Source organism: Phycomyces blakesleeanus (genome assembly GCF_001638985.1).
Source record: "Phycomyces blakesleeanus NRRL 1555(-) unplaced genomic scaffold PHYBLscaffold_28, whole genome shotgun sequence".
Classification (NCBI taxonomy): domain Eukaryota; kingdom Fungi; phylum Mucoromycota; class Mucoromycetes; order Mucorales; family Phycomycetaceae; genus Phycomyces; species Phycomyces blakesleeanus.
Window position 1 is genome coordinate 643,990 of NW_017265161.1, and position 23,273 is coordinate 667,262.

Sequence of the window (23,273 nt, forward strand, 5' to 3'; positions counted from 1 at the left end):
ATTTTTTTGTAATGAGCAGCATATTTTTTTAGTGAAAATTACCTATAAAATTTGGTGTTCTAATGATTTTTTATTTTAAACAAGTCACTGGTTGGCTCGTCATCTGAGTCTGTAACCCCACTAAAAACTCTGTGATAGCTCCTTATTATTATAAAATTTGAACAAATAAAGTAAATGTAACACTTGTTTCCCTTTTATCTTAACATTTATAACAAAATAAACAACGTGTCCTCTACTTCTAATTTTATAATAGGAAGTGCTATTGCACAAAATACAGTGATAATCAACAAGGCTACAGCTTTGTTTCTATATGAACCCTCTAGTGTACAATAAAAGAGCAAGATATGAAGACATGGAAAGAAGTGAAAGAAGTATGTTTTGTTTTTCATTTTCATTTTCATTTTGGTTATTTTATATAATGTTTTAATTCAATAAATGTATCTGTTCAAAGAAATCTCATAGATATTGATTTTGAAAGTAAGAAACGTTAATTGTAATAAAAAGAGAAGTAAACTAAAAATTGAATTCTATATGTAGCTACATCAAACCAACAAACTGGACCCATGGAAGCAATGGGCAGTCAGACCAACTCGCCTGTTTGGAAAGGAGCCCCAATTTCTGACGATGAGGTTGCTTTTAGCAATGAGTCGAATGGTGAAAGCAGTGATGGTGATGAAAATGACAATGATGAAGAAAGGGACGGTGGTGAAGAAAGTGAAGACGATGAAGAGAATATTGTTGAGATTGAAGTCAAAGAATTCAATATTGAAGGTCAGTCTGTGTTAATTAACTAATAAAAAAAAGACCCAAAAAAAAATTCAAGGAAAAGAACCAAAAAAGAAAAATCTGAAAAAAGAGGGGGTGTTAATTTTATTTGTTTTTTTTACAATAGATTCTTTTGCTACCCCAAATATGCCTGAAAGTCCAGTACACAGGTTCATTGCTACTTTTGTGGTAATATTTGCTTCCTGCTATGTGATCAATAAGGGTACTGTTGTCTTGATTGAGATTATCAACAAGCTCTTGTCAATTTACAAGCAGGATTTCTAATTGCCCATGAGTCTTTCTGGTCTTCAAAGCATGACAGTATTCTTAGCCATAACAAAAGGGATTAAGAGATTTGTTGTGTGTCAGGACTGCCACAAGGTGTATGAGGAAAGTGTACCTGCTTCTTTGAATTGTGATTTCGTAAAGCTTGGTGCACATACCGCCTGTAATTGCAAATTAATGGTCCAATCATTGTCTGGTGGTTTGGTCGCAAAGAAGTCTTATGTATATCAGTCTCTCACACGTGCTCTTAAAATTCTTTTCCTCCGTCCCGATTTCGAGCAAAAGATCATGCACTGGAACCAAGAATTCAAGATCACTGATACATTGTGTGATGTTTACGATGGTGAAGCCTGGACTGATTTGAAGGACAATGACAATGAAATTTTTGTTGAGCATCCTCGTTCATTGATGCTGACATTAAACATCGACTGGTTCCAGCCTTTCAATGGTACTAGCTATTCCTGCGGTGCTATCTACCTGGTGATTAACAACCTGCCTAGAAGTGAGCGGTTTAAAGCAGAAAATACAATCCTTGTTGGCCTCATGCCTGGATCAAAAGAGCCAAAATCAGAAGAGATCAACCATTATCTCAAGCCATTAGTCGACGAAATGATACAGCTCTATCTTGGAATACAGATACCCACCTATCAGCAAACAGATGGTACAACTGTTCGTGCAGCCTTATTGATGGTTGCATGTGATATACCTGCTGCCAGAAAGACTAGTGGGTTCACTGCGCACAACAGCACATGCGCCTGTTACAAATGCGACAATCAATTTTCTTGTCTAACAGGCACTTCTTCTATCGATTTCCGTGGATTTGATTGTGACCAGTGGCGCCATCGAAGTGATAGAGCAAACCGTGTGCATGCTGAGGAGTGGAATAGTGTGAGTACACCCTCAGAAAGGCAGCAGCTGGAGGTCGAATATGGTGTTTGATGGTCGCAGTTGTATTGCTTTGGATACTTTGATCTAGTATGTGGAACGATCATTGATCCCATGCATAATCTTTTTCTGGGAACACCAAAGAGAATGATTGAAACATGGACAAAAATCAAAAAAATGAAAAACAATGATCTGCTTGCAATGCAGACAGTTGCAGCAACAATAATATTGCCAAGCAACTATACCAAGCTGAAAACGAAGATAGGAAAGGGCTTTTCCCACATGAAAGCAGATAAGTAGAAGTCTTGGGTATTGGTGTACTCTCCCGTGCTTCTAAAACCAGTTCTTCCATCCAATATGTTCAATGGCTGGATGCACTATGTAAAAGCATGCCGTATACTTGTAAAGCCGTCAATCAGTTTCATCGAAATAGACCAAGCACACAGATATCTACAAGAATTCTATCAATCTTGTGAAGATACATATGAACCAAAAGTCCTCACCTGCAACATGCATCTGCATCTCCATCTTCATGACACAATTCGTGATTTTGGACCTGTGTATGGCTATTGGCTCTTTGGTTTTGAGAGATACAATGATTTGTTAAAGAATAACAAGACAAACAGAAAAGACGGGTTTGAAACAACCTATATGACAAAATTCACTGCAGACGCATACAAAGCTAATTACATACAAAATACGTTATCATGTCCAAGCCTCATTCCATTCCTTCCTCTTTTCAAAAAACTTACCTCCACGACCACACCTATAACAACCTATGCCACTTATGTTCCAGCCAACCAACAACCTTTCCGACTGCAACAATTTGTAGACTCATCCTTAAGTCAAGCAGCACCTATCAAAGGCAATGAACCACTCCTCCCATCCACCTTTCCTTTACAGTCCTTAAAAGAATCAACAATGAGTGATATTGATTATCCTCAATTGTTAGATTATTATAAAATCGCCTATGACATGTCCAATCTCATTTCTTATCACAATGCCAGATTGTCACAATATTTTGTAAATAACCAAATCACAAAATTGAAATCAATTGATCTCCTTGGCCAAACATATATTGGGAACAACAGTTCTGGTAAGTGCAGTTCACTTATTCAAGCTTTCTTCTGTAGCAGCAATGACCGAACTTCAAGCCTATATACCAGACAAATTCAGTATCTTTTTATATATTTATTTACTCTGCCTCCTCATCCAAACTACCGAGCATCAACATTACATCAAGATCAGCATGTCTTTGCATACATCCAATGGTATAATTTGACAAATGACAATGAACACAGAGATGAAGGTATTGCAATCTGCTTGCCAGAATTTTTTGCTGATAATTATCACAGCATCTTGTCTGTACATCGCATACACTTAGAGGTTGCAACTGCTGTAGATGTAACTGATATGAACGAAGAAAGAATGCTGGTTATTCCTATGCCAAAAAAATACTATGCCTGAAGTCTTTATGAATAATTATGCACTATGATTTTTTATAAGAATAATTAAATAAAAAACAAAGAACAAGTAATGTCTCTTTATGCATTTTTTTGGTTATTTAAAGTATAAGACATTTTGAATGAAGAAAAAAATAACAAAAAATATAAACTTTATTTAGGGCCCGTTTCTAAGAGCCCACTGAGGAAACTGTGACACAATTGCATCAGGGACTGATCCTTCAACGGTTTCGCCAAAAGCACGTGACCGCAATTGATGGCTATTTAAGCCTAAATCAGCTACCACTTTGTTGTCAACAAGTGTGATGAAGTGGTTGTACTATATTAAAGACATTAATATTTTATTCAGTATAATACAATATAATATATTAACTAAATTAAATATTTCAACTTTAAAAAAACTAATTACCTCATCACTTCTCCAACCTGGATGACGAAGACAAAGCGCACTATAAGAAACATGAGGCGAAGTGACATCGTCTGACTCACCAACAGACATAGCCTCTTCTATAATGAGACCAGAGCAATCTCTTTTCATCTCGTCATTAATAGCAGTCTTGTTAGACTGGTACGCTGTTTTGCAACGTTTCAAGTGCTGTTGAAAATATTAAATTAGCTTTCTTTTTTTGCTTTAAATTAATGACGTAGATAAGAATTATTCAAATAATAAATAAATAAAGTATAACTTACCTCCTTTTCGTGGCTACTCTTTCTGTTGCGAGCATTGTCTGACTTTTTTTTAGCCTGAGACTTATTAGCTGCACGCTTTTTGCTAGTGAAATTCATGTAGACAAAGTCACGGACATCACTTTTTCTCAGTCCTGCTCCTACAAAATTTCTTTCCAAGTAGGTAACGAGGTTTTCTGTCAACTCAGTGGTTGGCGACTGGTTGAAGTTGACAGCTGTGTTCCACCTTGGCTTGAATTCCAGCCAAATGTTTTGACTTGAACTTAGGGTCCCACAAACGCTCCCGAAGAAGTCTCTATTGAATCTTGGTAAGCTATTAAAGATATAATTTACTATATGTATGATACATACATAGGCTTTTGTTTTGTTGACTGATTTTGCATCAGAAGCCATGGTGGGAGAACCAGTTACATTCATTTCCATGCTCACAGGAGCAACAGCATGCACTAAAGCCATCGGCTGACTCTGCAAAAACAGCAGATACAGGAGTGTTCAAAGTTTTTGCTTTGATATCAGCAACGTCTTTCATGACAGTAGTCATGTCATGATGCAAGATGGCAAGAGAGTTTGTCATCTCTCTCTCAGCAGGAGTGCATCAAGTGGGATAGCTTTCATTTTGGTTAGACATGTTCTATTAATTTAAAAATATAAGTTCAAATATGTATTAACTGTTAATGTTTTTATATTATTTGAATAAATTTCTATTATACACTATAATTATATTTATTATCAAATATACCAAAATAAAAGACAGAAAAAGATAGAGAGATAGAGAGAGAAAGTGTGAGTATAAATAAAAATAATTGTAAGAGTACATGAGCAAAAGTGAGTAAGATTGTAGCAAAAACATATATTTATATTTCCAAAAAAAAGAATGTCTAGTCTTGATTGATCTTGGTTAAAAGAATATATCTAAAGTAACTTCTTGTATACATACTGTGTAAATTGATACAAAGGTTGCTTTTAGATACTATATCATTATATCAATTATGTTTTTTGGATTTTTTTTTTGAGTTTCATTTTTTTTAATTACCTATTTTGTTTTTTTTGTATTTTATTTACTTATTTTTTTATTTATCCATATTTATCCATATTTTTTCTTATCAACTATTTTCTTTTCTTTTCTTTCTCTTTCTGATTTTTGTTACAACTGTGAATTTTACTTGTAAGATACATTCTTCTTAAAAATACTTCTGTACAGACAACAACAAGATTAACATATTCTGTTGTTCTAGATACATATATACTCTCTTAGTGTTTTACTATATTTGCAAACTTTTTTGGTAACATATCTTCTTTTTTTTAAAAATTCTTTTCTTCAAATGTAACTAAATAATAATTATTATTTCAGTTGTCATAGATACTAATGTGTTTTTTCTTTCTGATGTATTCTCTTTACAATGGTCATCTGGATTAGTCCAGGTTAGTAACTATACTTCATGTCATTATCCTATAAAATTATTCTGACTTTTCTCCTTCTTTTTTATAGACAATATTGTCAAAATTATTTCCTACAATTAAACAAGACCATCAACATGGTAAGATTTTATTTTTTATTTACTTTCAATATTTATCTGACAGAATATAATTTTTATTACAGATGAATGTTCATCTGCTAAACATGCAATGAATCAAAAACCTCTATCTCTTGGTGCCGTCATTGGTATGAAGTTTTATAGAATAAAATCAACAGTAAAAAATTGAGACGTATATAAGAATACTTTGAGACTGTATATAGGTTATCTTTATTAAAGAATACAAAGTTGTTCTTTTTATATCAAAACACAATCTGCTTTGTCAGTCACATCTTAATTTCTTAAGTCTGAGTTCATTTAGATATTAGAGAGCTGGTACTGCTATGTTTATAATTTAATCTAATTGCAGTGTCCTCATATTAACTCAGTGCTTACTGAGCTATCATAATTATAGTACTTACTGTAATTAATTATTGGTCTTATTGATTTACCATAAGTAAAATAAATAAATTATTCATTTGTTCTTGTAATGATAGCTGTTTTACTATAATAATAGGAATATGTTCTTAGGTATAATAAATCCAATAACCAAGTGTCTGGATCACCACAGATATAGGTGGGTATTCAAATTTTAAGAAACAAAATTATATTGGGGGGTTTGGCTATAGAGGTATCGGGAGCAAGATTTCCCAAGAAACCTGGGGGGACCGCTCTTGTCCCTCGAGACATGTCACTCGGTCGACTCACCATCGATGTCAACGCCCACAAGTCCGGTACCACCCGTCACGGCTCACCGCCGGACCAAACCACTGAAGGAACTCACTGTCCGGTATCCATCACCAGAAATTGTTTAAAATTGAATTTATTTACAACACACATGACACATATATTTAGCGCGGATGGTTAAGTGGTATAATCTTCGCCTGCCACGCGAAGGGCCCGGGTTCGATTCCCGGTCCGCGCACATTTTGATACCGCACATCAGATATTTTTGTCCTTAAGGTTGTCGTTCCTGATCTGGGTTGGTCTTTCTTTTACTATAACAATGTCAGAGTTGACATCGTGGATAGAAATCCTTAAGTCAGGTATCCAATCAGTTATTCCTTTTAACATATGCCCTCAATGTTATGTCAAGTCTCGATCTGGTATTTCTTTTCTGTCACTTGTAACTAAGTCGCAGAATCAATACCACTGGGGATCGTCAAGTTTATGAATAGTTTTTATATAAGAATGAAGATGCTTTTTATTAAATGTATTTCTTGACTATTTATACAAAATGATAATTGATTTCTGGCTAAAAGAATAGCTACGATAATATGTCTTAGATGCTTGTTGTCCAGTAATATCTTCTACAAGTATATTCACCATCTTAAACATGTAAAACATATGTGAAAGACCAATTGGCGAAGTTAAGATCTTTTATCCTAAAAAGTCAACCATTACTGGTTGCTTGTAAATCCCGATTTTGGTTACTGATATCAACTCTGACAGTTATACCTATTGGTTCCCCTTTTTGTTAACCAAGATATATTATATTGTGTTTCATAAATGTAAAACCAATATGTCTTGGGTAAAATAGTTAGATTAGATAGTTTCACTTTTAAGAAATCTGTAAAAATACTCCAAAATTTATATCAATAAAAAGTATTCAATTCTCTATATTCCTATCTGTTCCTATTTATTCACAATGTTTTAATTGGTGGTGATCTATCACTAATATTAGGGGGGTGGCATTTTCAGGATGGGGCACTACCTTTTTGATAGAAAACGTTGTTTTGATTTTACTAAACCACAAATTGTGACTTGCTGTCCAGTATCAAATAATTGTATCTGGTCCCTAAGGATTCATACTTATCATAATAAAGATACTTTTATACAAGGCAGAATAATAGCTTTTTCTACACTTTTTTCCTCTATGTAATTATGTCTATTCCTTCTCCACTCATGTGTATTAGCTCACTAAATTGCTCCCAAACTTTGTGCATTAATTAAACTGTCTCCAGGCATATACCTCTCCTTCTTTAGGAGGTACGACCAGTTTTTGGGCAAAATGATAATAAAAAATCTTCTCATATAAAAAAACAGCTTTGACTAAATATAAAAGCGTTGTTTTTTAAATATAATTCTATACTTAAAATTTTATACTATATGTAATAAATTAACTGATATATATAGAATAATAAAAAACTATCTAACATGTTACTTCAAGACATTATATCCTAATAGAAAATGTTGTGCCCTACTCTGGAAACGTCGTCCCCCAAAAGTCACAACTTTTCATATCTTGCCTATTGAAAAAATACCTTATAAAATTTGAAATTTCTTTACTAAATACTTTATTAGGCTTATAATATCCTTTAATGTAATAAACCACTGTAAAAGACCGCTGATTTTAGTTTCCTGAAAACCTGCAAAAATTTTACTACAATTTTCGATTTCTAATTTTTTCAAATAATTTCTATTTTTTTCTGTTGTGATTTCAGATCGCTCTTTTTTAGCTGTAAAATCACACTACCATCTTTTTTTTGACCATAAAATTACAAAATTGGGTTTTTTTTATATTATACACTTCTTTGATATAATTCTAAATTACACTGAAAAAACACTTATACAAAAGTTAATACAATATTTAATAAAAATTATATATATTCTTAAGGTTTCCTTTTTCTATTTCAAAATAAATCATTTAAACATTTTTATGTATTATAAATGTGAATATAAGAACAAATATTTAATTAATATATTTCAAGGGAACGAGACAAAAGGTTGTGATTTCATTTTTACTGTGGCAATATTTTTGCGTGATTTTTCTCTTTGATATATGAAATTAAAATATCAGATTTTTTTATTTTACATGTTGTGAGAGGCGAATGTTCCATTTTTGGATTATTTTTTGTCATGGTCGAATCATCGTCATATCAAATATTATAATTCTAAAAAAAGACTTTAAAAAAAATTGCGTACACTTTTAGTAATGTATGCAGTATTTGACTTGGTTAATGACTTAATGATATATGAGTATAATTATGATGATATGTGCAGTAGATGTATCAAAGAATTACTTGGAATACTATAGTTATGGCATGGAGCAGTATTTTATATATTTATAATTTTTTTTGGTATATAAAGACCTTGATCAAGATCTCTTAAAATCTATATAATTTTTTTTATAATTTAAAACAATCAACATGTCTAATAATCAAAAGAAAGACAGTTATGTTATCTGCAAATGTCCAGACTGTACAAAGTTGGATAGCTGTGGAAAGAAACAGAAACCACAAAATGCACAACGACACTATAAGAAACATATAGTGACTGTTGCCAAAGACAATGCAATGGGTAAATAACAAGAATAACTCGAGCTGTACATGTAAAATTAATATAAATTAATTCATAAAATAGATGTTCCTGAAGAATATTTTGACGACATGGAAGTAGATAGTATTGACAGTGACAATGACAATGATTATGATTGCAAAAACGAAGGTGAAGGTGAATATGAAGATGAAAATGAAGAACAAAACATTGAATTTGATCAAGAAGGTAAGAAAATAAAATAAAATAAATGAACAAAATAATAATTGAAACTGATATATATTTTTTTTATTTTTTATTTTTTATATGATTATAATTGTAATTATATTTTTATTTCTACATCTTTACAGCAATTATTTCTTTCCAGTTGACTTACCTTTGTCCCAAGAAGAGTCTATCTTTACTGCCAAAGATACATTTACAGGAGCATTTGTGGTTGATAGAGATGAGATGGAAGAAGGCAATACTGGTTTTGATTTTGAACAAGAAGAAAACTTTGAAGAGACCAGTGGGATCTCAATAGTAGAATCAGGTATGAATTAATAAGGTATAGACAATTAATCAATATATTAATTTAAACTAACTTAACCTTTGTCTTCATAGTTCGTTCTTCATCTTTTAATAACATGCCCTTGTATATCTGCTTTGTTGCAGTATTCATTGTCATATTTCACTTGATCTTTTTAGTGGAAAGCAGTGGATCGATTCTCATTGAATTTTGTAATACTCTACTATCTCTCTGTGATATGTCTGGCACCCTTCTACTGATGATCAATAGCTTGAAGCATAAAACAGGATTTAACATGGTAACAGACGGAATGACAGTATACATTGAATACTCACAATGTCATTCGATTCAGCAATCTTAGGGGACGGGGGGTTTTTGGCTATAGGGATGGAGAGTAACGGCACCACACAATTTAACGTGACTGCGAGTCCGAGGCCTGGCTATAAAGTGTCTTGAAGAACCCCCCATCCCCATTCTTTATAAGCACACCCTTGTCCCCATCATTTATAAGCACACCTTGCTCCATTGTTATAAGCACACCTCTGTCCCCATCTTTAGATCATTCCAATTTCCCGGGAAAAATAAAAACACCCCCTTTCTTAAAGTCATTAACATTTAGTTGTAAGAATACAAAATAATATTTCCAAATAACAAGAAATGATGCCTTTTTTACATTATGTACATTGCATACATTGTATACATTGCGTATATGAATCAATAAAAATACTTATATAACTACAGTGCTCTTTTATTAAATATGAATACCAACTTCAATACCCCTATTGAGAAGATGTACTTGCTTAAAACAACTCTCTCATTCCCCGAGAATGGTTATCCTGACAAACAAAGCGTTTTGGAGGCCATAAACAAGTATGCCCTTTCTAATAACTTTACTGTCAAAATTAAGGATGGAAAGTTTCCAACACTTCACCTTGCTTGTTCAAAGGCTGGTGCCTATCGTGATAAGTGTAACATCAGCGAGGATAAAAGAAAGAAGGCCCCTAACTCTTCCCTCACTGGATGCCCCTTCCTATTGAGATATTCTTTTAAAAATAAGAGTCAGAGATACCTTCCCTTGCCTGCCCGTAGTGACAATGAACATTGTCATAACCACCCCATTACCCCAAACAACTTGACGTCTTCTCACCAGGGAAGAATGTCTCTCCTGACTTTGGAAGATGCAATTATTGCAAAGACAATACTAGAAAATCATGCCAAGACTAGCAATATTCAGAAAGCTACAAGAGATAAGATCATGGGAATGAGAAAGCTGAGAATTAGCAATATCAACAACCTGAAGTATAGCTCTTCTTGTGGTGGTGAAACATCAATTCATGGCGCTACTGGGCTCATAAGAACTATGGAAGCAAAGGGATTTTCTGTCCTTTATCAATTCAATGAGAGAAAAATCCTCATGCACATTTTCTTTATAAATGAGACAATGATAAAAAGAGCCTGTCGTTTTCCTGAGGTTCTTATTGTGGATGCCACTTACAAGACAAACTGCACGAAGATACCTTTAGTCTGTGTAGAGGGTGTCAGCAACCTTGGTAGAGAAATATTGGAGCTTTCCTGTTGCATTTGCGTGGGTTTCTGATGAGACAGAGACAAGCTATGCCTGGTTTGCAAGATTGCTGAAATCAATCGTATTGGAGGGAATTGAGGACAGCCCTATCTTTGTTACAGACAAGTGCAAGGCATTGATGAATGCCCTTGATTCCGAGTTCCCTGTGAACAAAAAGCTTCTCTGTGGTTGGCACATGATAAATAACATTGCCAAGATGACAAAGAAGACTATGAAGGCAGGCAAAGGCAGGAATACGTGCACCAACTTGATAAACAGCATGATATTTGGAGACAATGCTGGCATGTTTATGCAGAAAAGAGAACTTTTCAGATCGTTGGCTTCTTGTGAGGATCTCAAGACTGAAGGACTATCTGAAAATGGTAAAAATGGTGCAGTAAAAAGTTTTGAGGAGTACTTTGAGAAGGAGTGGAGGAGCTGCAAAGAGAAGTGGACTGGCTACCTCACCAATAAGCTAAAGCACTTTGACTGTGTGACAACACAGCATGTTGAGAGTGGCAATCATGCCCTGAAAAGGAGTATCTTGGCTCTCCAGTCTTTGGACTTCTCGTTTGAGCAAATATGCTTATATCTCTTGCAATTTGAGGGTGACTACCAAGATCGTAGACTGGATGAGGAGTTGGTGACCAATGCAAGAATCCTTGCTGATGAGCGCCTTTGTGGATTGGTCCACTCAGTTTCCAGAATGGCATTGTTCACAATTCGTGCTGAACTTCTTGAAGAGGTTATTATTGGTGAAGCTTGTTACTGCAGAGTAAAGACTATGTTTGATCTCCCTTGCCGCCACACTCTGCCATGAAATTGGGCCCTCACACTTGCAGACATTCCTGAAGGATGGGTTGTCTCTTCTGCCCTCCCATTCCATAATAAAGAAGTAGAAAAATCGGAAAGTATAAGTACTGTGGCAATTGAGAAACAAGCTCTGTGAATGAAATCAATTGCACAACTTGAGCAGTTGTTTAGATGATGTGAAGGAGAACAACAAATCTGTAACCTGATGGCAAAGGTGAACGATCTTATAAATAATGCCGGTAATTTAAAGGATCACCGAGAGGTTACCTTTCCTTTGTCAAGTGAGATCAAAGCTCCTGGAAGACCTAAGCACGTCAAAAGGAAAACTGCTCTCCCAAAGGACTTTGTCCGTCACAAGCACAGCCATCTCCTTGTGCAAAAGAACAAAGTAAGCATGCAACATACACAAACATGATTTCACAATCTAATACATATTTATTCTTTATTTCTTTAGAATGATATCAGAAGTATTTTGAAAGAAGGACTTAAAGAAGTGATAAAGGAGTTCTTAGAGGAGGAAGCTCTCAAAAAAAGTAATTTATAATTGTTTTTTTTGTGAAATTACAATGTAATATCTAATGCTTACTATTTCTAGTCATAAAAGAAATAAAAAAAAGAAACCCAATTTGCTGAAAAACAAGAGCCTCTCGAAGAAGATAATTTTTGATAACTTATAAATAAATCACAAAATATTTTGTATGGTTTGCTCACACATTGCATGTTTTCTCTATAGCTAAAACAACCAATTCTGCTAAAAAGGAAGAGCCTCTCAAAGAAGGTAACCAATAAGATATTTTACTAAAATTAAATGCTAAATGTTACATTGTTTTTTGTTTCTTCTTAGCTGAAAAATATTCCTCTCGAATAAAAAGACCTAAACATCTCCAAGACGACTACTGGTACGATTTGCCTAGTCCAAAAAAAAAAAAACAAAAATGTGCATGACTTTGCTCTGCCTGCTAAAATCGACTAAGCCACTATTTCGTTGTCATTTAACCCCAAGTCTGATGGTTGGTACGGTTTCTGTATATTTGCACACCTGAAAGAGGGTGGAGAAGATCAGTTTCCTTTGGTAAAGAAGAAGACGTTAGCCACGATAGCAACCCACAGAAAACTTTACAAGCACAACTTTGGCATGTATGTTGCCAAAGTGACAGAGGTCATTGCCTTTGGCTCCGAGATTGACCCTGCTCTTGAGGAAATTATCCCATCTTGCCCTTCCTCTATGTGGTTCTCTGCACCAGACTGTGCTCAGATAATAGCTGACACCTATAACGAGCCTGTTTGTGTGTACTCAGACAATCGGAGAGTCTTGCCTGTAACTTTCCTTCCCCTCCATGATCGGACGCCTCTCAAAAGAAAGCCATTGCCAATGGTCTTGCACCATGTACATGGGTGCCACTGGACAACAATTAAAGTGAAGCCTCATGTACATCGGTCCTGGCCTGAAGTAAATGCACTGTCTTTTGATGCTATCCATAGAGGGAGTATTATTGACTGCTTTTCCACAAGTTGGAATCATTGGGGTCAGTTCCCAAAGAACAAGTCTTATCTTTTACCCTCCACTACTACAACTACTACAATTACTACTAATGCCACTAACTCTTCTACATATTCTCCTGTAAATTCTTCCAATATTATTGATCTCACATATATATAACTTATCTATCTTTCTATCTTTTAATATACTTTACTCCTATTTTTTTCTTTACTTTTTTAACAAACACAATTGCACCCAGTCTGTCTTTAATTTTAATGTTACATGTAAAACCCAGATACGAATATTATTGGCATCCAACTAATTAGAAGACTATATAATTGGCTTTTATTTTTTGGAGTACAAAGTCTATGCATTTATAAGCAATCTGATTAAGATCTTCATCCAATCACAGACGTGAATTTTACCATAAAAGATGTAAAACAGAAATGATGCATAGCTTTTGATAGATTTCTGTCATAATTCGAATGCTAAAGCTTGGATATTTTGCCGTATTGCTGAAAAAATACGTACATCTCTATATCAAAAATTTGAAGTTAATTTATTATGTTTTGGTTGAATAAACAAGCAAAATATACACTTTTTTTCACGTTTTTAACCATTCGAGATAGATTGTTTTTGCTAATAAATATCTTTTCTACATAATAATATGGTCTAAAACTTTTACTGAAACGTTTTTTTATTATTTTCTATTGATATAAAGCATTTGCAAGTGATTTTTACTAATATTTTCAAATTGTTGTTTTTTTTGTTCAATCTTTCACAAATGAAATTACAGAACTTTTGTAATTCACTCATTAAACGTGATTCAAAAAATATTACAAAACAAACAAATACTCACTTTATGCAGAAAAAATCAACGAAACCAACCATCTTACTCTCATATTTCTATCTATTTTTTTGAACGAGTTATCAATTTTTTAAAAATAAATAAAAATGAAAATAAAAAGTTACGCACAAATGTTCTTTCACTTTTGCATGATTTTTCTTAGTAAATAAAGACAAGTGATTATACTGAATGGGGACAGGGGTGACTGTTTTTTGGGGGACAGGGTGTTACACACAGAAACGATGGATGTCTGCCGGACAAGTTAAAAGTAGTCACGCCTCTAATTATCTGCCGGACTACTCACTATAAGCTTGTGTAACACCCTGTCCCCTAAGATTTATGCATTCGATTTATCCCCCGGAAACAAGTCAAAGAGTCTGTACATTTAAGAAATTCTCTCAATCTGCCATTTGCAACAACAATCTCTTTAAAGTGTCAACCGGAAATCGTTCTCTTCCAACAATGGTATATCTATTCAACTCTCTGAAGTACGCCTTACAACAAAAATTTTCCAAGCCAGATTTCGTGTCCAAGATCAATTTGTGGAGAAATTGTCAAATAATTGAAAACACCAAACTTGACATTTTTGATGGTGCAGTTTGGAGTGATATTAAAGACATAAATGGCAGATGGTTTGTTGATGATAGCCAATCTTTAATGTTAACTCTGAATATCGATTGGTATCAGCCATTTGATAGACGAACACATTCCAGTGGTGCAATATATCTCTCTATCAACAATCTCCCACAGAGTGAGCGCCTTAAGTCTGAAAATGTCATTCTTGTTGGTATGATGTCTGGGCCAAAGGAAGCAAGCACTGACAGCATGAATCATTACTTGAAGCCGCTCATTGATGGGATTGTTGGAGATGTACATTGGTGTAGAAATGACAGACTCACAAATAGAAAGATTATTGTATGTGCTGCATTGATGTGTGTTGCCTGTGATATCCCTGCCGCTCGCAAAACCTCTGGATTTACTGGCCACATGAGCACATGCATCTGTCACAAATGTCAACAACAATTCACGACTATAAAAAAGACCAGCAAGCTTGACTACTCTGGATTCAAGTATAGCAATTGGGTGAGACACACAGACAATGAATCTGGAACACGCTGTCAGCTAGACAAATGCATTGAACAATACTGAGTGAACACGCCTAGAAAAAGAAAACGGCACTCGGTGGTCAGAGCTTCATTGGTTATCTTACTTTGACCCAGTCCGCTTTACAGTTATAGACCCAATGCATAACCTCTATCTTGGAACTGCAAAGCAAATGATTCAGATATGGCGCGAGTGTAACTACATCAATGAAAAGAATCAGTTAACTATGCAAGAGCTTGCCAATGGTATTGTTGTACCTTGTGGATATGCACGTATAACAAAGAAGATTGCCAATGGTTTTTCGTTCATGAAAGCTGACAAGTGGAAGTTGTGGTGCATCATATACTCTCCATTTGTTCTGAAGCATGTGCTCCCAGCCAAGAATCTCGAAAACTGGATTTTGTTTGATGACGCATGCCGCTTACTCACAAAACCTTCGATCAATGACAAAGAAATAGACGAAGCCCACAGTAAACTCCAATTGTTTTGTACAAGATTTCAGACACTGTATGGAAAATCGGCCGTGACACCGAATATGCATTTACATCTTCATCTTGGCAAGTGTATTCATGACTTTAGGCCAATTTATGCTTTCTGGTTATTCAGTTTTGAGAGATACAATGGTTTGTTAAAGAATATCAAAACAAATCAAAAAGGCGGCTTCGAATCAATGATGATGAAGAGATTTTTAGAGAGAACATACATTGGCAGCTTCATACAATCTTTCATCAACCATCTTCCCCAGTTCGCAATTGACTTTCTGCATTGCATTTCAAATAGTCAAGATCAATTAGCAGCATTGCATCCATCTCCTACTGCCAGTACCTTTTATCTGTCTGACTTTGTTGAATATTCGTTAAACACTTGTCATTCTGCTTTGGGTTGTGAGCCATTGCCCCCTTCAGTGTTTCCAATTAAACTCGACCAAAGGATTACAATGTGCAAGGGACATTATGAATGTTTACTGGAGTTTTACAGACACGCATATGGCAGTCACGATCTTTTTGGCCATTATTCAAACTGCGAGTCTAACCAGATTTTTGTCAATAACCGAATTGAGAAAATGAAACGGATATCTCTTCTTGAACAGGAATACTCTTCTGGATCTTATTTCCACGCCTATTATCTTGAGAATAACAGTGAAGATAAAGCAGCATTTTCTGGCTGTATACTGTATTTATTTCAACATTTGATAACCATCAACGAAACTGTCAACACCCATACTTTTGCGTTTGTTGAGTGGTACTCTAATTATTCTTTGGGGAGTTACCAGCCAATGTTAAATGAAGGCATTGAGCTCTGGAATGGACCTTCTTCTGTATTTAATTATGAATGTATTATTCCAGTACATCGTTTATATTCACCAATCGCAATTGCTAAATATAGGTTTACTATAACTAGTGAATTTAAACGTTTAGTAATCCCTTTACCCCAAAAAATAGAAGCTTAAATAATATTAATAAAATACCACTTTGCACTCTTTTATCAATTTATTAGAAAATGTTTGATTCATTGTCTTATTGTTTCTTTGACTATGATGGCAGCTTGTTTGCCTTGGTCTTACTAAGCTGCTTATCTCTTATTCCTTTAAATTTATGCTCAAATGGACGGGTATTATTTTTCTTATCATGAGCTGCCTCATAATCCGCATCAAGTTCATCAACGAACCTATCTCCCTATATCTCAATGTAAGTATTATTACATACCATCCAAAAAAATAGTTTTTTATACTATACCTCTTTGCTTCTCCAGTTTGGGCGGAATCTCCAAAAAAAAACTCTTTTCTGAGGACGAATCCTGTTTCTCTTCTTCTCTTTCATCATCACTCTCAAGGTCTGGCATGTAATCAGCATGGAGAATACTGTTAACATTCTCTCCAAAGCTGTTCACAAAGTGTCCCCAATTGGCTTTCAAGGTAGATTGTCTTCTTTCACACGACTATATATAAATATATAATATTTCTAATTTAATATCACATCTAGTATATTGTGTGCATGTGTTTCTTACCTTTACACGTCGCTGACAAAGACAGGCCCATCGATTCTCTTCCTGCTTCTTTTCTCCTGTTTTTTTTTCTTGTAACTTTCTGTTGCCAATGTGCCGCACAATCTTAGTTCGAAGAGTTGGCAAGTCTACCTTTTTCCCCTCGTCTTGACAACAAAGGTAATTGGTAACAGACTTCAGAACAAGTCTGTTTCCCTCACCGTTTTTATTTTCATTGGTATTGTATTGGTCATACAATTTCTCTTCACTCAAATAATCGCATAACAATTGCTATAATATAAATGTATATATTAAATTCTATCTACATAAAAACATATTATGATTACTTACATTCAATGTTGGTTGACGTCCAGGCAACATGTCTTGCTCAACTGCATTACTAGCAGTGGCTTCCGCTTTCTCAGATAATGTGTTCATCAAAACAGTGTTTAAGACACTATTCATGGTATCAAGTTTCTCATACACATCATGGATGTTACCAGTTCTACCCGACAAATCACCTTCAAGATTCAACCGAGCTCTCTTTGGTGCTAGTCGTCTTTGATTGCTCACTGTTCCCTGTGAGTGTTGCAACATTATCATCCTTATATCATTAGTATTTCTCGGCGGGCCTTTTTTTGATTTTTATAAAAAACGAAAATAAAATTAATATAAAAAAATTGAAGACTGCCTGGTTTTAATCTACCTTCCCACAGAAAGTTCTTCACCAAAAGCATTGTTAACTGAATTGTTATTGAGATTTCTTGACATTGTGAATAATAAGAATAGCTTGTTTTTTTTAAATTCAAAGGATCTATTTATATTATGTTTAATTTGGGCTTTAAGTTTTATTCTTTCTCAGAGAACACCATGATCTATTACGTAACAAGAACAGCTTTGAATGTTTCCACTCTTGTTGTGAGTATTTTATGTGTTTCTTTAATTTAATTTTCAATCCATGTTTTATTCTTATATTATGTATTAGTATTTGAATAATATGATTTTATACTATACTCTGTTTTTCATATGTATTAGCTGCTGGCATAGTGAAACTGCGTTTTCTTTCAATTCTAAGTTACAGACAAAAATTATTTTTTGATTTATTTATTTTTAAGAAAAAACTCCGAATTCGTATTTAATAGAATAACTGCGCCCCTCTTTTTTATTTTCTCTTTCCTTAACCTGCTCTTCTCGTTTTATCTCTTTTTATATGTCTTGGTAAGCTTACTCTTAAGATCTCAACTTTTATTAATACTTTTGGCTTTTAGAATCATCTTAATATATATTAGATAAACAATACACTCAACAAGCATTCAAAACAGTACAGGTAATAAACAATCTCCTAACCAAAATGAAACACCTTGCTGACTAAATATCTTTTATTTTTAAAATGATAGGGCTTCTACCCATTTTGTAATAAAATATGTTTTGCTCTTGACACTATATACTTTCTGGTATTTTCAGTCTATGAAAAGGTAATATATATATAACTCAACTTAAATAATGTAACTTATCAATTCTTCTTCTCAGATAAATATGTCACGCCTTTTTTTCAAGTCATACTGGTTTGCCCCCTTTTGCAAACGCGTGTCTATAATATGTAAGTAATTCAAGTGTCTTTACAATCAAAGCGTACATATTAATAAAGTTGTTTATTTTATTTCTTGCTTTTTATTTAAAAGAAAATATCAATCGAACGGATTTTTATTCTATCGCGAGATTTGTTATGAACCCCCATAAATGATCTAGTAAGTATGTTATTTCATTTTATTTCATAAAGAAACCTATATTAATACTTCTGTATCTTTTTTTGCTCTAAGCTAATGTAGTTCCAAACAAACGTATTCTCCAAGAAAATACCAAGGATTTCATTTTCAGTTAAAGAAGTGTAAAACCAAAAAACGCGCCGAATACATGAAACCGATAAGGTAGGGAAGTATAGTATAAGTTAGGTCATCCAATGTATTCAAGCCGTCCAATAAATGAAAGTATAACATGTATACAAGTCGTACTATTTGTATACACACTTTTAAAGAAGTATTAGTGGTCCATATTAAACAGCTAAATATATTTTCCAACCATTCAAAAATTAATAAAAACCATTTTTTCTATGAGATTCTATTTCAAATGCGTCATCTCTTGATGATGTCAACCAGATCTATTTAAGTTTTTTTTTACAATCATTCATTTGAATGCTGGTTCCTGTCAGATTTCAGACTGATTCTAGGTCAATTTTAGTGAGGTCTATCCAATAATATTATGTAATTAACGCAAATAAAATTTTTAAGAGGTAGAGAGTTCAAAGTCAATTCTATAACAAGTAGTGTTTAGGTACGGTTTGAAGTTATGGGTGAATATATAACCAGAATTACAGACAATTATAATATTTTAAGAAAAGAGGGAATTATAACTCTCAATTTATCTATTGATTTTAGTATCTATAATCTCATCATTTAGTTAACTAAATGAACCAATTTTTGTAACAAATACCAAACTATAATTGAACATAAACCACCAATTTTTGGAGGATTTAAACAAAAATTAAGCTACTTAAATCAGTTGTCTTTTGCAGTGCATTCTGTTAAAGTACAAAATAAAGTCCTCATATACCCTAAATTTCACAAGAAATTCATTATACAGTGTATTATAGGCAACAAAAGTTGTTGCATGCATCATATTACTCAATACAGCATGAACACTGTTACGAGCTATGTTCGAAGCATATGTTGAGTTTTGCACTTTAATCTATATTATAGTGTTATATGAGATATACACAATTTTAAATAAATGTACTACCACTGCAAAAGGAGGGCCAATTCAGTATACTAAATCTTGACCAAATACTGTCTGAATGAATAAAATTCAGCATGAATTCGATCGGAATTTATGATGCCAATTTTTTAAAATTCGTGAGCTAAATGAATACAATTAGTATACTGAATTTTAGGAACGCAAAAAGAAAAAGTGTGATATACTTTTATGTGATATATTTTGGTCGTGAAAATATAGACGCACTTTTATCAGACCGCAGATTTTTCATTTTATATTGGTTTTGGGGTTTTTTTTTAAATACAGCACATAACATTCAACATCTTTTTATTACTATATATGGGTTGTTAAAGAAGAGATTTGGTCAAGATTTGGTCAAGATTTAGTCAAGATTTAGAGGTTTATGGGTCATTTTAAAGGTTTTTATTGGTTTGAAAAAATTTTCTTATTGTTTCTAGCTGTTTCTATTCGTCTACATCACTAATCGTCTTCTGTTGCAATTGGGTAGAAACATCACACTCGATGCCGTCATTTATTTTAGTGGATACTATGTTATTCCTTTCGAACATCCATTGGTCCACCCCTGGTGCAATCGACCCCTACTGTATTCCATTGCTTGCTGCGGCACGCCTTCTTGGCCTGTTTGTTTACTTTTATAAAAAATAATTATAGGGTGGATTAGAAAGAATGTTCTAGGTATATTTATTTGAGAGCGACAGATTATTTAAAAAATATGAATGTACTTACAATAAAGTTAAACATGAGAACAGATGGATGTCTTTAACATAAAGATAGATATATCAACGTTTTAGTTAAATGTCTCAATTATAGTAATATTGTCTATAAAAATAATAACTTTTGTTAATACAATGCAAAGTAAATAAGACTATGGTTTGCTTACCAGACAGTTCAGAAAACAGAAGAGTTGACAAACACAAAATACAATGACATTGTCTATAAAATATAATCTTTTATTAGAATGAAATAAAGAGTATCAGACTATTTTTTGCTTACCAATTATTCAATACAATAGAAGATGCAGCATGCAGGAAATGGAGATATTATCTATAAAATAATTTCTTTTCATTAGAATTACATACAAAGAAGTATAATGATTATTTACTTACTTGTCTGTCTGTAGAGAATAAGAGTCGGTGTATAATCAAAAAAAGAGGACCGAGATAAAGACCAGTGACTATAAAGTGTATGGTATACATAAGAAAAATAATAAATACAAGTTGTATCTTGAAGGTGTACGTTAATATTTATATAACATACCATTTTGTAAACCCTCCCAAGGTATATGTCTTTGTTAACGGGCCAGAAAAATCTAAGCAGAATAATTAATACATAAATCGTGAATAAATATTCAAGCATATTTTTATTACCTTTTTATCATTATTTTTGAGGCAGTTAAGAAGGACTTGGTGGCTTAAAGCATAGTGTATCATGCTAGAATAAAAACAACAAGATGATTAGGTCTTGAAACTTTGATGTGAGTTGATGCTTACCATGTTAGACATTAAGAAAGAAGTAAAAAAGAAGAAAGAAAAAATTAAAAAAAAAAACGGGGGAAATTCAAAATTATAATTTTATGACCATTGACTCTGAGAAACTGATAGAATCAATGGAGCAAATTGAAAGTCATTCAACCCATCCCGATTGAGACAAGACATTACATACTAAACCATAATCTCTCACATCTTTGTAATGGATGTAAGCTATTACAAATGCCTTTCCAAGTCGGCTTATAAAGAAAAGTATAATATAGAGAGCAAAATGCTATAAAGAGCATCATCAGAAAAATAATCTTTTGGTGCCTTACTTTCGACCTTTACATATGTTTTGATTTATTTTATTATTTTAAAGAAACCCAACTCTAATTATTAAAGTACTCACATTGTTTCCATTTCTTTCATTAGCCTTAAATATCTCAATTCATGTCTTCTAATACACAGCAATGCAAAAAAACGAAAAAGACGACTACAAAAAAGTCTGTTCAACAAACCGCTGGGACAGCAGCAAGCACAAGACAACGGGAAATTCTTCCCAGCTTGACAGTTAGCGCAGAGCTAGATGGTACTGTCCTGTCCACTTTGTCCACCATGAGCACCCGACTGAATGAATCTCATTCACTTCTGGAGAAGGTCTACCACAACATGAGAGCAACCAATGGCCAGAATAACAATTCGAACCATAGTCCTATCGGTCAGGCTCTTACTACAGGAGAATATATAAAGTACCGCCTTCCAACGGTTTCGGTAGGATATATACTAGTAATAGAATATTGCAAAGTTACTTACATTATATTTTGCAGAGATTGATCCGTTCTCAAACATGAGCAGTTCTGGCAACAATGCCATTGACGGTCAATGAGGGCGCCTTCTCAACATCCAACCATCCCATTGCTGATGTAGTGCAGAGCTACACACATCAGCAAGCTGAAGTAAAGTCTGTTTCGTCTGCAGTTGTGGAAGAGAAAACCCGAAGACATATTTCGTATATGCTTCAAAGGGCAAAAGGTTTGCCAGAAAAGATAGCTCGACAAAATCAGATTTCTTGACACCAGTCCAGAAAGAGAAACGTAAGTATAGTCAACAGTTTTTGTGTAAACTATTTTAACTTTTTTTTCAGATTCTTGCAGACTACAAGGCAATTCACTTAGCTGACAAAGCAAACCTTGAATCTAAGTTTGGTGAGACTGTCGTTGACCTTCTGGACTATGACATGTTGTCTGATATTAAGTCAGATGAGGAGAAAAATAAAACTAGATATACTCCTAGAAATAGACATCCCTTGGTAAGGCTCTCATGATAAAAGTTATTTTTTTTAATACTTCTAACTCAAAAGTATTTATATTATAATGCAGATGGATAAATACTTTACTGTTTTAAAGAAACAGAGACTTGCTAACAAGGGACCAGACGTCATTGGCAATTCTGTCTATCCAATTATTTTGAGAAACACTGAGTTATCGAATGAGAAAAAGGCACGTGTTGCTGCTTGGATTCACACACGCCAACAATAAATCGTTATTTTGTTTACAAAGTGCATATAGTACTTTAATGATTTTTATTGATTGTGTTGAATGATGTGGGGTGAAGTGGTAAAATATAATCAGGCGGTATTATCAAGATGAGAAGCAATTAATATATAAATAAAAGGAAAAAGAAAAAGACAAAATCAAAAATCAAAATAATAAATTATTATTTTATTTTATTTTATTTTATTTTATTTTATTTTAAAGCCAATTAATAAAAAAAATATGTATACAAAGCAATTATTTAATTATATAACCCTGATTGTTTTATCCTGGTTTTTTTTATTGGA

General features: G+C 33.6%; 9 protein-coding genes and 1 non-coding gene across 10 annotated transcripts; 7 read left to right on the top strand and 3 right to left on the bottom strand.

The window, feature by feature from the left end:
- Positions 1 to 310: 310 nt before the first annotated feature.
- PHYBLDRAFT_174092 (hypothetical protein) lies at positions 311 to 1,050 on the top strand (the record flags this gene model as incomplete). Its single annotated transcript, XM_018437185.1, has 4 exons — positions 311 to 371; positions 463 to 477; positions 538 to 771; positions 893 to 1,050. 4 exons carry the CDS (start codon positions 311 to 313, stop codon positions 1,048 to 1,050), a joined length of 468 nt encoding a protein of 155 aa, XP_018285814.1.
- Positions 1,051 to 2,292: 1,242 nt separating this feature from the next.
- PHYBLDRAFT_174093 (hypothetical protein) lies at positions 2,293 to 3,402 on the top strand (the record flags this gene model as incomplete). Its single annotated transcript, XM_018437186.1, has 1 exon — positions 2,293 to 3,402. One exon carries the CDS (start codon positions 2,293 to 2,295, stop codon positions 3,400 to 3,402), a length of 1,110 nt encoding a protein of 369 aa, XP_018285815.1.
- A 153-nt stretch (positions 3,403 to 3,555) lies between these two features.
- PHYBLDRAFT_151305 (hypothetical protein) lies at positions 3,556 to 4,659 on the bottom strand (the record flags this gene model as incomplete). The annotated part of the gene is made up of 4 exons (XM_018432661.1): positions 3,556 to 3,717; positions 3,808 to 3,993; positions 4,089 to 4,417; positions 4,497 to 4,659. The coding sequence occupies 4 exons, from the start codon at positions 4,657 to 4,659 to the stop codon at positions 3,556 to 3,558; spliced, it is 840 nt and encodes a 279-aa protein (XP_018285816.1).
- A 241-nt stretch (positions 4,660 to 4,900) lies between these two features.
- PHYBLDRAFT_174095 (hypothetical protein) lies at positions 4,901 to 6,773 on the top strand (the record flags this gene model as incomplete). Its single annotated transcript, XM_018437187.1, has 7 exons — positions 4,901 to 4,910; positions 5,437 to 5,507; positions 5,575 to 5,623; positions 5,686 to 5,777; positions 6,097 to 6,130; positions 6,229 to 6,462; positions 6,613 to 6,773. The coding sequence occupies 7 exons, from the start codon at positions 4,901 to 4,903 to the stop codon at positions 6,771 to 6,773; spliced, it is 651 nt and encodes a 216-aa protein (XP_018285817.1).
- On the top strand, positions 6,454 to 6,524 carry PHYBLDRAFT_t238. Its single transcript has one exon. It is a non-coding gene; the product is annotated as a tRNA-Gly (tRNA).
- Positions 6,774 to 8,748: 1,975 nt separating the features above from the next.
- Positions 8,749 to 9,744, top strand: PHYBLDRAFT_174096 (hypothetical protein; the record flags this gene model as incomplete). Its single annotated transcript, XM_018437188.1, has 4 exons — positions 8,749 to 8,899; positions 8,963 to 9,103; positions 9,243 to 9,407; positions 9,479 to 9,744. 4 exons carry the CDS (start codon positions 8,749 to 8,751, stop codon positions 9,742 to 9,744), a joined length of 723 nt encoding a protein of 240 aa, XP_018285818.1.
- A 5,586-nt stretch (positions 9,745 to 15,330) lies between these two features.
- Positions 15,331 to 15,814, top strand: PHYBLDRAFT_72196 (hypothetical protein; the record flags this gene model as incomplete). Its single annotated transcript, XM_018442614.1, has 1 exon — positions 15,331 to 15,814. A coding segment is annotated over one exon (484 nt), but the record flags the coding sequence as incomplete, so codon positions are not given.
- A 909-nt stretch (positions 15,815 to 16,723) lies between these two features.
- On the bottom strand, positions 16,724 to 17,945 carry PHYBLDRAFT_151311 (hypothetical protein; the record flags this gene model as incomplete). The annotated part of the gene is made up of 5 exons (XM_018432662.1): positions 16,724 to 16,867; positions 16,923 to 17,129; positions 17,199 to 17,465; positions 17,526 to 17,778; positions 17,881 to 17,945. The coding sequence occupies 5 exons, from the start codon at positions 17,943 to 17,945 to the stop codon at positions 16,724 to 16,726; spliced, it is 936 nt and encodes a 311-aa protein (XP_018285820.1).
- A 2,550-nt stretch (positions 17,946 to 20,495) lies between these two features.
- Positions 20,496 to 21,619, bottom strand: PHYBLDRAFT_72192 (hypothetical protein; the record flags this gene model as incomplete). Its single annotated transcript, XM_018442612.1, has 5 exons — positions 20,496 to 20,582; positions 20,845 to 20,897; positions 21,071 to 21,138; positions 21,222 to 21,273; positions 21,550 to 21,619. The coding sequence occupies 5 exons, from the start codon at positions 21,617 to 21,619 to the stop codon at positions 20,496 to 20,498; spliced, it is 330 nt and encodes a 109-aa protein (XP_018285821.1).
- Positions 21,620 to 21,883: 264 nt separating this feature from the next.
- On the top strand, positions 21,884 to 22,971 carry PHYBLDRAFT_151312 (hypothetical protein; the record flags this gene model as incomplete). The annotated part of the gene is made up of 5 exons (XM_018432663.1): positions 21,884 to 22,204; positions 22,321 to 22,389; positions 22,458 to 22,527; positions 22,588 to 22,742; positions 22,813 to 22,971. 5 exons carry the CDS (start codon positions 21,884 to 21,886, stop codon positions 22,969 to 22,971), a joined length of 774 nt encoding a protein of 257 aa, XP_018285822.1.
- Between the last annotated feature and the right edge of the window lie 302 nt (positions 22,972 to 23,273).